Consider the following 13,604-nt stretch of genomic DNA (forward strand, 5'->3'; position numbering starts at 1 on the left):
GCTGGGGCTCAAGAGATTCGAGCTGTGGCGTTTCATCTTAGGCATGAGTGTCTCATCAAGTTCATGTCACTCATTAGTTTCTTAATTTTAGGTATAGAAAAGAGCATCTATGTTGATCTCATTCTACTAATGTGGGTTTTACACAGCTGGGTCTGTAAACGAGAACCATGCAGTTAAGGGTCGAGCACTGAACTAGATGTTCGAGCCATTCTGTAGATATACATACTTAGCATAATCCCACCAGTGAGTGTTGGGCTCAGAAGCGTGCAAGTTGTTTTTCTTTGAAGAAAGTCTTTTGATTGACACTCTAGAGTGACTCCTCCTCTTGCTGGTAATGCACATGGGCATCAACTACATTGTTAGATTGTGTTCTTCTGATGTCAGGTTTGGATGTGTGCTCCTCTGCTCTGGTTTGACACCATCGTCTTCCTTAACTCTACCATCTGTATTGTTTCCGATAACAGCTGTTTTCCGTCTCCCTGGCCCGTTTCATCGATATCAACTTCATTGGGGTGACTTTAATCGGCTGCGGTCCCTCGTGGGCCTTTGCCCTTTGGTGCTGATTTTATTTTTAATGGTTCCTCCACTCTGTCCACCCGGTGAGTGAACGGACACCCTACCACTTCTGCCGTAGCTGCCACGCCAAGTACCCATGCACCAATATCCATTAAGTGTGTAACTTCTGCCTCTACCCTGAACCCGAGGAAACTACCTATGAGGCCTGCAGTATTTTCGGTCGAAGAAGGTGCTGAATGACAGCGGAGCTTGGTGCCTCAAGATGACACGCCCCAGCTTAGAAGATACACCAGACTTCTTTGGATCTGAAGACCTGCTTGAGGAGGCTTGGGCTGAGGCATCAGCTGCTGATGAGGGAACCTTCTTCCCCGAGGACAGTTCCGGATCCGTACTGGAGATGTGGGACCTCCCTCCAAGTCAACCTGTGAGTACTGTGCTCCCTCCACCTCGGACCCTACCCCAGCACACCTCCACAAAGGGTCGCCCACCTACCCCAGACCAGCCAAAGACTGTTTTTGGCCCACCACTGCCTTTGGCCCATGGTCGGCACCGACCGGCTGTATCGAACAAGCCCAGCTTTGGCTCAGCACCAAAAAAAACAGCAGAGGCTGTATGCTCCCGAATCTACTCCTTCTCCATCGGAGTCAATCAGATCCTTTTCGGCATCGAAACACCACTGCATCTTTGTGTCGATAATTCCATCTTTGGACCCAAAACACTTGACACCAAAGACTTCAATATCAGAGCCAAAATCATTTTCAGTTGGTAAACATTTATGGTTCCGAACCTATGGAACCAGTACTTGAAAGGCTGCAGGAGGAGATAGACTCAAAAAAGAAACATATCATGATACACCCTGACACTGTCTGTATTGTTGCAAGACGTCCTTCTATGGCACAGCCAGCCAAAAGACAGTTGTCTTTTCAAGAAGCTTTGACGCTCCAGCAGCACCTAAGCAGAGTAAGAAGGTCAATAAGTTCACAAGTCTGGTGCAGCTCAGTCCACCGCCTCCTGCTGTGCACCACATACACTACCACCGCCTTCAACCATAGAACCTGCATCATACTCTCCACAGAGATCCACTCACTCCTACACAGGGGAGGGAGAGGTAGGAGATGGCTTGTACATCCCATCACACGATAACCCATGGAATCCTACGATGCAGAGCCATCTGACAATACAGACCCAGGTCTGTATCCGCAAAACCCTCTCCAACATCTCCCAGACAAGCATAAGAAAAGGGCATACCAGATTTCCTCCAATGGAAAGCTGATTCCCAACCCTACAATTGGCTGAGTCCTCAATGCTGCAGACACTGCAGCTAGAAGCTTACACTCTAGTGTCCTCTTACTGGGACATGCTTGACTTCGGGTGTCAGAGTTTAAACCTGGGGTCCAACAAAACCTCTCAGCCCTTTCCTTCGATGGGGAGCACCTTTTTGGTCCCCAAGTCGACACCCTTCTGAAAAAGATAAAAAAGGATAATGAGACAGCTAAGGCAATGAGGCGTTGCAGGCTCCATCGCAACGGGGCCCCTTTCGCACTCCTCTTATTGTGGAGGATCCAAAACCACCTCCCTACGGACATCCACCCCCTACCAGCATTCCCAAGCACAGACAACCTCGCCCAGGGGATACTGTAGGGACACTTGTAGGGACAATAATTCCAAGGATGGAGGCAAGGGTGGTTTTACCAAGCCCTCTGCCACCTCCAAACCCTGACTTGCCAACCATACCCCATGACCACACAACACCTGCCTGGGGTCGACTGCAAGGATTCTTTCCTGCCTTGCGGAATATCACCTCTGACCAATGGGTGTTGGATATTATCCTTCATTGTTATTATCTGAAGCTCACCTCCACACATTCAACCTCGCAAACACAAACTGTCATTGGACCATCTGCAGTTTCCCAAGGATGTTCAAGCACTTCTCAAAAAAGAGGCCATAGAATCAGTGCCAATACATCAGCAAAGCACAGGAGCCTACTCTTTCTGCCTCCTTATTCCCAAAAAAGATGGGTCTTTGAGATGAATTTTGGACCATAGACACTTAAAAGAATACATTATCTCAGAGCACTGTACATGGTCTCTCTTCAAGATGTCATCCTGGTATACAACAAGGTGACTTCAACCTGAAGCGTGCCTGTTTCAACATTCCTATTCACTTGACTAATCATTGATACCTCAGGTTTATAATAAACAACCAGTATTTCCAATTCAAAGTGCTCCCCTTCAGGGTCACAGCCACACCCAGGGTTTTCACATAATGTCTCTCTATAGTAGCTGCTCACCTGCGCAGACAAAACATATATGATTTGTCCATATTTAGATGCTTGACTCATCAGAAGCACTACTCATCAACAGTGCTTCCAGCACACTCGGGCCACCATAAATCTACTTCATCAACTAAGCTTTACTATCAATGCAGTGAAGTCGCACCTTCAGCCTCTCCAAATAAACCCTACTTAGGAGCCTCCCTCGATTCACAATAGGGGATAGCTTACACCAGTGACGCCAGGATTTAATCCTTCCAGGTGATTACTCCCCCATTCCAGACCCATCAGCAAATAACAGTGACCCATCAGCAAATAACAGTGAGGACAATCCGGCGTCTCCTCTGTATGATGTTTTCATGCATAGCCATTGTACCTCATGCCAGATTCAATATGCGCCAGTTGCAAGAGTGCTTAGCGCGCCAGTGGTCTCAAGCGCCAGGTCAATGGGAGGATTTCGTTTTGGTCGCACGTCAAGCTTGTCACTCTTTGTAGTGTTGGAACACCAACAATCTCCTAAAAGGATGGTCTTTCCTGGACCCAGTTCTGCAGAGAACCATAATAACAGACACCTCCCTCATGGGCTGAGGAGCACATTAAGAAAACCTCTCTGTCCAGGGGTGCTAAACACCCGGAAACATCTCTATATCAGTCACCTGAAGTTGCTTGCTGTTCATCTAGCGCTCAAAGCCTTCCTTTCCCACCTCATTTGCATGGTAGTCCTGATCAAAACAGACAACGTGACTGTTGTGTACTATCTCCAACAGCAGGGGAACAACAGATCTCCTCAGCTCTCTCACCTACCCCAGACCATTTAGAAATTGGTTCTTCAACACAACATTCACTTGTTAGTGGAGTACCGTCCAGGAGCAGACATCGACTTAGCAGATCGCCTCAGCAGGAGGTGTCCTCAAGTCCATGAATGGGAGTTCCACTCGAAAGTCCTCCCGTACTTCCAGAATTGGGGTTCACCCAGTAATAGACCTTTTCTGCACAGCAGAAATCGCAAAATGCCCAAACTTCTCCAGGTTCCCACCCCCCCCATTCCAAAGGCAATGCACTATGGGTACGTTGGTCAGGAATATTTGCTTACGCTTTTCCACCTCTCCCGCTGCTTCCGTTTGTGGTTCACAAACTTAGACATCTCTCACCCTCACACTAGTAGCTCCAACAGGGGCACGGCAACCATGGTTCAGCACACTTCGAAAACTCTCAGTAGTTCCACCCAAAGTACTGCCGAATGCAGGACCTTCTCCTGCAGAACCATGGAAGAATCAGACCCCAGATCCCTCAACCCTGTGATCTGGCTCCTGAAGTCCTAAAGTTGGGTTATTTGAACCTACCGCACCCCTGTATGTACATCCTTAAAGAAGCACTCAGACCAACTACTCGTGCTTGTTATGCTGCAAAGTGTAAAAGATTTGTCCAGTACTTTTATTCCAAACAAATTGATCCTTTGAAACCCAATGTTCAAGACATTGGGGGTCATTACGACCTCGGCGGTCTTTTCAATAGACCGCCGAGGCCGCGGGAGACAGAATACCGCCATTGCCGGCGGTATTTCTGTCTCCCTATTATGACATTTCCGCTGGGCCAGCGGACATGTCTCATCAACATTGCTGCCGGCTCGTAATAGAGCCGGCGGCAATGCTGATGTGCAGCGGGTGCAGTAGCACCCATCGCGCATTTCACTGCCCGAAATTCAGGCAGTGAAATGCGCGACGGGGCTATGCCTGGGGGCCCCTGCACTGCCCATGCCAAGTGCATGGGCAGTGCAGGGGCCCCCAGGGGCACCCCAAGTCCCCTTACCGCCGGCCTTTCCATGGCGGTGTGTACCGACATGGACAGGCAGGCGGTCGGGGAGTCATAATCCCCAGGGCAGCGGTGCTGGCACCGCTGCCCTGGGGATTATGACCGCCAGGCGGAATCCTAGCGGGAAAGTGGAGGGGCCGGCGGTATGGCCGTGGCAATTCCGCCACGGTCATAATTGCTGCCAGAACACCGCCAGCCTGTTGGCGGTGTTACCGCCAACATACCACCAGCCGCCAGGGTCGTAATGACCCCCATTGTCTGTTATCTATTCTATGTATATACTACCAGTCTAGCTTTTACATCCATAAGGCTACCCCTAGCGGCAGTGGCCACTTCTCTACAAAATAGACAGAACACTTCTTTATTCAGGATTCCTGTCATTAAAGCCTTCTTAGAAGGTTTTAAGAGTTATTCCTCCTAGGGTACCTGCCCCACTTGGAATCTTAATATGTACTAAGAGGTTTGATGGGCCCTCCATTTGACCCTCTCCACTCCTACCCCCTCCAGTTTCTATCCTGGAAAGTATAATTTCTAGTTGCCATGGCTTCACTTAGACGTGCCGGTGAGCTTCAGACGTTAACTTTAGAAAATAGGGATGGTACTACATATCAATCCTAAATTTGTTCCAAATGGGGTGTTGCAGTTCCACCTTAATCTGTTGGAAACGGTTGCTGAAAGGGCTGTACATATCGTAGATGTGAAACCAGCCTTTAGATATTATGGGGGTTATTCTAACTTTGGAGGAGTGTTAATCCGTCCCAAAAGTGACGGTAAAGTGACGGATATACCACCAGCCGTATTACGAGTTCCATAGGATATAATGGACTCGTAATACGGCTGGTGGTAAATCCGTCACTTTTCCGTCACTTTTGGGACGGATTAACACCTCCTCCAAAGTTAGAATAACCCCCTATATGTATAGACTCCATTTAGGAAAACACAACTTTCTTGCCTTTTCACAACCACACAAAGGCAAGGCCATTTCTAAATTGAGCATTGCACGTTTGATTGTCAAATACATTCAGACATGCAATGCTACAGCTAAAAGAACTTTACCTAGCCCTCCTCGAGCCCACTCCACTTGTTTAAAAGGTAAAGGTAGCTTCAAAGGCCTTATTGGGAAATATACCTATAGCCGACATATGTACGGTACCTACATTGTCTACACTGCATACATTTAGCAAAACATTACTCTGTGCTGGCCTGTCAACAAACAATATTGGCCAAGCAGTTGGCGTACACTATTTCAAACAACTGTAGCCCCCAACAGGTTAGCCACCGCTTACTGAGGAGGACTGCTTTTTAGTCTGTGCTACACATGTTTATCTACAGCCACACATCCTTGAACAGAAAATGTTACTTACTCAGTAAGCATCTGTTCATGGCATGTAGTGTTGTAGATTCACATGCGATCACCCATCTCCCCGGACACCTGTGTGTGTTACAGTTACTTCTATAAATTATCACAGATTCTGTTAGCATGGACACCTTACTATACTACGCTATACTTCACATTCCATCCTCACCTGCCTTGCAGGAAAACAATCAGACAATGGAGTTGATGCCCATGCGCATTACCAGGAAGAGGAGGAGTGTGGCTGTGTGGCTCGAAAGACTCTTCAAATAAAAACAACTTGCACGCTTCCAATTCCACCACTAGGTGGCAGGACTATGCTAAGCATGTCAATCTGCAGCACTACATGCCACAAACAGATTCCTACTGGGTAAATAACTAACTTCCTTTCCAGCACCTTTTTAGTCCATTGAATCAACTATTTACTACATGTTTTCGAGACTTGTTCTTTGTGACATATTTGATTAGAATGCATTACTGTTCTTTTGAAAATATCAAGCATCATGAACACGTCACAGACAACAATTGTTTTTTAGTACTTTTGCCTGGTGTTACAGCCACATCTGGTGACTGTAGCCAGATGGTAAACTGTACTGGTGGTGGCAAGAAAAACCTTACATTCTGCTTCTGATCAGTCTCTGGACCATTCTGAGAGAAAGTGAATGGATGATCACAATGTCCTTGGAGGAGAGCTGGAATTTTAGATGCAGTACATCTGTATGGTCACTAGCTGTTGCTGTAGTAGTGCTGCTCAGTCACTGCACTTGAGTTGAAAGATGGTTAAATAGTATTTCATTTGGTTTACCTGTAACTGGGAAATCCACCATGGCAGTGTTAGATTAAGAGATTTGGACTGTTTATGCTACACTAGGTTTGTAGAGACAAAATTTAAATGAGTGATATGTTGTGGCTTAAATAATTAATTTCTTTTATTATGGTTCACTCATCTGAGGCCTTTCAGAGAAGGAAGAATTGCAGTTATTCTAATGTAATAAAGAATGTGTTAAAACCTGGTGCTCTGTTTCATTTAGAAAATAAAAATATAAACATGTGGTTCTCTGGAAAACGTTCTTGACTCTTGGTTAAAGTATTGATCAAAATGAGAGCTTTGCCCCTTTTCTTTTAATTTATGCTATTTGGTCACTCATTCCCACATTATTTTCCCTGATTAAAGCATGTGTCTTGAGTGCACTTCTAGTAAGGTTTCCTATTTTCTTTAACTTTCTCTTAGGATGTTAAGTGTCGATCATCAGCCTTCTTCTGTGCTTCGTAGCCCTTCCATGGCATCCATTGGCAGCGACTACCTATCAAGCCTGTCCAGCCCAGACTACCACACGTCTTACCAGGTGCCTTCAGACATGCAAGGTAACGATCTGCCTGAAAAAAACCTGCAGCTAGCCTTTGAGATGCATACCTCAATTCTGAGGAGACAGACACAGGTTTAAATTTATTTTACTCTGACATTTGGAAGTTATAGTCCATGTGAGGTGAGTTTCTATAATCTTACATCTAGGCATACTGGAAGGAAGCACAATGTCACTTGTGTCTCTAAAACAAAACAACACACAATTTGGTATGTATTTGTGGATGTTAGTACAATTTAGAGAAATGCCCAGTATTTTTGCGGTGTGCTTTTTAAGAATTAATGGCCTGAAATATTCCTTTGGGTGCGACTTCGGACATGAGGTATGAGATAATTTCACAAGGCATTTCATTACCGATAAATTTAGTTTTCGGACTCTCTAGATTTTTATATAATTTGTGGATTTTAAGAAACCTTTCGCTCTCTGCTGCAACATCACATGAATAATATGCATAATGATTTTTTGCTTTGAGACACGTTTTAAATGAGGTTTTATATTTTACATCTTTGTTTCCAACATGTATGACCTTTTTGTAATTTTTGGTGTTTTATGGGCGGATGCCCGAAATAAACATTTGGTGGTATTATTAATATTATTATTATTATTATTATTGTTATTATTATTATCATCATCATCATCTGCATCATTAACTAAGGTTAACTGTTTCAAAGTGTAAAGTTATTATGTATCCCCACAACCGGATAGATCATCTGGGAACAGAATGTTACAAATGCAAATTTACTACTCGTACCTTTTCAGAAAAGGGTGGAGAAGGTTCGAATGTGGAAAATTTAATAAAGATTATTAAACGTAAATAAAAACTGTTATAAAATATGAATATGAATAATAACGTGAATAAAATGAAAGCATGTTAGCTTAAATGTGCAACAAATAATTTAATTATATTTATTTTGTTTAAAAATATCCCTACAGAATAAGTGTAAAATCCCTCCACCTCCACACTTTTTAGTTAAATATGTAATATAATTTATAAAAGTGACAATAATAACGATTGAACAAAACTTTAATCTTTATCATTTTAATATTTAAATTATTGTATTAACATTTTTAATATAATTTATTAATTATGACTTTTTAAAATGGAAATGTATGTATTTATTTAAAAATTTGAAAATGTATTTATTCAGAACATCATTTACTAGATGGTTTTGTTTTAAGTCCCTTTGTCCATTATTATGTCGCAGTCTGCCAGATAGCGCAGCTATTTGGTTTGCTAAAGGCTTCTTGGGGTCTTTCAGAAAATTTACCTAAGAATGCATTCTGCCTGTTAATTACCGTTGGCTTTGTGGTTTGTAACTCACATTTTCTGGCTTTGTGTTTGCTGGCTTTATTTGCTTTAGAATCTCAAGGTTCAGGTCATCTCTCCCATTGCCCAAACCGTGTTTACTCTATTCTTCCACAAACTCCCTTTTCTGTAAATAGGTCTTTAAATCCTGTTCTTATCTTGTCACATTTGCTGCGCATTCAACAACTGAGGTCAAATGTCAGGGTCTATCTTGCTTTTCTTTCTCTGACTTCAAAGTGAGAGGATTTATGTGACAATCTTGGTAGATACTGGGGGAAGGAAAGCATTTTTTTTCCGAGCACATGACCACATTTAAATGAACTGTGCAGGTATTTCGGAATATATCTGAATTGGGAACACATGCAGCACCTTTTTTTGGTTATTTCTGATGTGTGTTGGAAGCAAATACTTTAATATGAGCAACAGTCATTACACTAGGTAATGCAATTTCCACACATTTTCATTTGTGTGCTGTATAGTTTTATTAGTAAAACTATGTATGTGCAAATGTAACGGCCATTTCAGTTGAAAATTTGTTGTCTGTAAAGACAGTATGCTACTATATCATGCATACCGCACTCTCCGCCACTCCCCTCCCCTCCCCTCTGCATCACTCCACTTTACACCACACCACGGCACCCTGCACCACTCCACAGTATGCCACTGCACTCAATGCCACTACACGCCACACCTCTCTACTCTGCTCTGTACCACTGTACGTCAGGGCACTCTTCACCACTCTACACTACACCACTGCACTCTTTGCCACTGCACTCTACACCACTCCACTCTAAACCGCACCAGTCTGCTCTGCACAGCTCTACAACACTGCACTCCACGCCACTCTGCAACACTGCACTCTATGCCAAAACAGTCTATGCCAATACACTTTACTCTGTAACACTCAAGTCAATGCTCCCGCACTTTAGGCCATTCCATTGAACGCCGCTCTGATCTGCTCTGCACCACTGCACGCTACACCAGTTTGCTCTATGCCATTAGACTCTACACCATTCTACGCAACTGCACTCTACCCTGCATCACTCCACTCAACGCCACTTCACTCTATTCTGAAACAATCTACTCTACTTTGCTCCAGTCCACAGTATGCCTCTGCACTCTACGCCACTCTCTTAACCACTGCACTCTTCGCCAGTACACTCTGCAGTGGCATAATTACAATGACAGACTGCAATTGTGTACTCTACTCACATCACTGTACTCTGTGCCACTGCACTCTGCGCCACTCTACTCCATTCTGACACTCTTCTCTGCAACACTGTGCTGTCTGCCACTGAACTCTATGCCACTCTACAGCACTACATTCTACTATGCACCACTCTGTGCAGCTCTACACCACTCTGTCACTGCACTCTATGCCACTCGACATTACTCTGCACTCTGTCACTCAGCGCTACTCTAGGCCACTGCCCTCTGCATCACTCAGCTCTGTGCCACTCCACTTTGCACCATTCCACTTTGCGCCACTGCACTCTACTATGCACCACTGCGATCTATGGCGCTGCATTCTATGACTCTGCTTTGTATGCTGCTGAATTCAGTGCTACTGCACTCTACGCCACTGTACCCTGCAACACTCTATGACAATGCCCTCTACACCAGTCCACTCTTTGCGACTCCAGTTTATGCCACTCTTCGCAACTCCACACTGTGCCACTCCAATATGATACTCTCTGCCACTCCACAACACTACTCTACGTCGTTCCACTCCGTGACACTCAACAGAAATCTCCGCTATGCCACTAACATTGAGCCATGCTGAACAGCAGTCACACTGATGTACAACATGACTAAAACACATTGGCAAAGCCAATTGCTCTTGCACAGGCATGACCCATAGGCTTTGCCAATGCATGTTTTCTATGGGAATGTTTTAAAATTAATGGAAGTGGCCATGTGTCGTGCTGGATGTACTCTAAGGCTGGGCTCTGGAATACATCTACAACAGTTTTGGGACCGTTTGGCTGTAGTGACTTTGGAAGAGCAGTGTGTGAACATTCATGTGTGGGTGACCCTAAAACCTCCTTATCCCTTATTAAACCTCTCCCACTTAGGTGTAAAGTATTCACCATTTTTTTGCCACTCCCCCAGTTCCTCCCATAAATAGAGCTACATGTGCAGAAATCTTCACACATGGTAGTGTAGAAGTGTTGCATGTCCCCGCTGGTTTGTAAATTGCATTTTGTAGTATGTGAGTAGTGCTACTGTAGTACTGCAAAACCTACCACAAAGTTCAGTTTGGGAACTGGCCCCATAGTGTACATTTTAGACAAACACATAGATTTTTGTAAAGCTACATAAAACTGAACTTATGTATGTTCCCTTACATTAGAGGTGAATAAATCACCATTTAATTTGCATCTTTTAGGCGTACAGTGTGGGGGATGTGGCGGCGTACAGGCTCCACTCATATATTGATGGACAGGAGTATGCTTTAATTCATAGTTTCATTGGACTGAAGTGTATAACAGTTCCTAGTATGATAACAGGGCTGCTTATTAGAACAACAGAACATCAGAATGTGGGAGAGTGAGTCCGTCCACACCTTGGGAAACCTTTGGCCCAATTCCTGGCTAGCTCTCAGTCTCTTACCTGAACCCCAAACCAACCAAGGTGGAAGATGGAACAAAGCAAAGTAGTCAGCATTACAAACATGGTAAAGAAAATAAAGAATCCATCCAATCATGGTGACTGTGATTATACTTGTTCTAACCTAACCCTATACTTGAGAGCATAGAGGGCGTACCTTTCTGCCTGGCCAGATCTAAGGGATTAGCCTCAGCATCTTCATTGAAGACTGTGTCAGAATTTGGGCTGCGGTGTAAGTGGCAGTCCTCTCAGGAGCTGATAGGATAGCACTAGTTTCCATAGAAGAATTGCTTACCCTCCACAGCCGTAATAATTTATCCAGCTGCCAGAGCTTTCTATCAAATGTAGCTAATGTGCTACAAAAGAGCATGACCTTTAGGTCAAAAACATGCTTCCTTAATGTTATATATCCACCTCCTCAATAATAAATTATTAATATTATATTTATTTACTTCAAAAGTAATACTTCTATATTTATTTAATTTACTTATTTAATATACTGTCATTTTAAATTACTCATCCTTAAACCTACAAACTCCTTGCTAGAACTTAGCGTTACCCATCCATTAACTGGAATACCCTTTACAATCCCTTTACGGTACCATTCCCTAAACCATAAACACCCCCTTACTACCTATTAACACCATCCTTCTCCGAACCCTAAAATCCCTTTAAATGTACACTTACTAAACCCTAAGAACCCCAACCTCCTAGTGCTGCAGTCCCCTAAACCCTGAAAATCCCTTACTATTCTTTCATGCTGCACATCTCTCAACTCTGAAGTCCTTAACTACCCCTTAGTGCTACCCTTCCTTGTACCTTAAAAAGCCCTTTCTGCCCCTTAACACTACGCATCCTTCAACTCTAAAAACTCTTACCGCTGAATGTAATGATGGCTTTTCCTAAACACTAAAAACCAGTAATTAATTTGTGCTTGTTGTTTCCGGTGCTGAGCACCTGCACTTATTTTTGAGGGCCGGCGTTTATACTTCTGCTTCAAGCATTTGCTGCGAGCAAAAGATACATATGAGAAAGGCGGAGGAAGAGAAAAACTAAAAAAGCGTCACAACGGGAGAAAGCTGCAAGAGTGAGCTGAAGGGGCAGGGAGTGGCTTTAAATGGATTGAAGAGGCCGAGGTGGCTTCAGGATTCGCTGCCTCAGTATTCTGTGTTCACGTATTTAAATGCAGCACCCACATATTTAAGAGGAGGGCTTTGCGCACCAGCACATTTTTATTTACAAATTAAGCACTGCTAAAGACCCCTTTCTAACACAAGTTTTTAACACAACTTTTCTCTGAACCCTAAAAAATGCACTATTCCTCTAAATAACCTGTCACCAAACCCTAAACACCACTTACTACACCCAAATGCTTCCCTTCCAAAAATCCGAAACACTTACTGCCCCATATCTATATGTTGGGTTCCTTAACCCCAAAAAACCTAAACCTTTCTGCCCATAACTACCCTTCCCTGAAATCTAAAACTCCTACTGTCACTTAATGCTACTGACCCCTTAATCCTAAAAAACCCTTACCACTTACTATTACTACCCGTTCCTGTACCGGAAAACCTTCCTGACACTTAACGCTACCCTTTTGTGAACCCTAAACACCCTTACTACCCCTTAACACTACTCTCCATGAACCCCAAAGACACTTACTACCCCTTAAGCTTTCGTTCCCTGAACTCTTAATAATCATTTACTACCCTCTGAACAATTCTTCTCTGAACCCTAACAACTCTTTATTACCCCTTAACGCCACCCATCCCTAAAGCCTAAAACATCCTTACTACCCCATAACACTACCATTTCCTGAACCCTACAAGCTCCTTACTCCCTCTTAATGCTTACTTGGGACACTGCCTGCTTGAAAGTAGGGAGAGCCTAAGGGAAGAATTGTAATTCAAATTACTGATTCGCCTTCTAATTTTTCATTTCTAAGGCGAGCCACAGAGCCTTGCTTGTGATCCATGTTCTTTCCATCGGCACCTCCCTCACCACAGTTATCAAGGCCCCTGCTATTGGGAACTCTGGAGAGGAGTTTCCGGGTGATATCAGGGACATCTTTCTAAAGCCCTTAGTGATGTTGAGCAGCTAGTAAGGCTTATCTCTTCAAGGAGTTATAAGAATGTTTTATGGCATCGGTGGTCACACTTTCGGGGCCACATTCTTCGGTTTATGTACAGTGGAGCTATGATGCATTGCCATTTGTAAGAAAGGAGCACCGCTCCACTAATGGACTCATTTACTGAATGACTGGTGTATACCACAGTTATAAGTTGTAATGATTTTACCGCAAATGTAAAGAGAAATGTGCAAGCATTTTTTGTTCTATTTTATCACCATCTTTTTGCTTGTGCTCTGATA

At 43.8% G+C, this 13,604-nt stretch overlaps 1 protein-coding gene across 3 annotated transcripts in view; it reads left to right on the plus strand.

Moving 5' to 3' along the window:
- PIAS3 (protein inhibitor of activated STAT 3) overlaps positions 1-13,604 on the plus strand; it is a 189,746-nt gene that overhangs the window by 163,584 nt on the left and 12,558 nt on the right. For all 3 annotated transcript variants that reach the window (XM_069217936.1, XM_069217937.1, XM_069217939.1), the window contains exon 12: positions 7,186-7,319. In XM_069217936.1, coding sequence (XP_069074037.1) covers positions 7,186-7,319 — 134 coding nt within the window. The remainder of the gene's footprint in view (positions 1-7,185; positions 7,320-13,604) is intronic.

The sequence above is a fragment of the Pleurodeles waltl genome, chromosome 12 (assembly GCF_031143425.1).
Source record: "Pleurodeles waltl isolate 20211129_DDA chromosome 12, aPleWal1.hap1.20221129, whole genome shotgun sequence".
NCBI lineage: Eukaryota > Metazoa > Chordata > Amphibia > Caudata > Salamandridae > Pleurodeles > Pleurodeles waltl.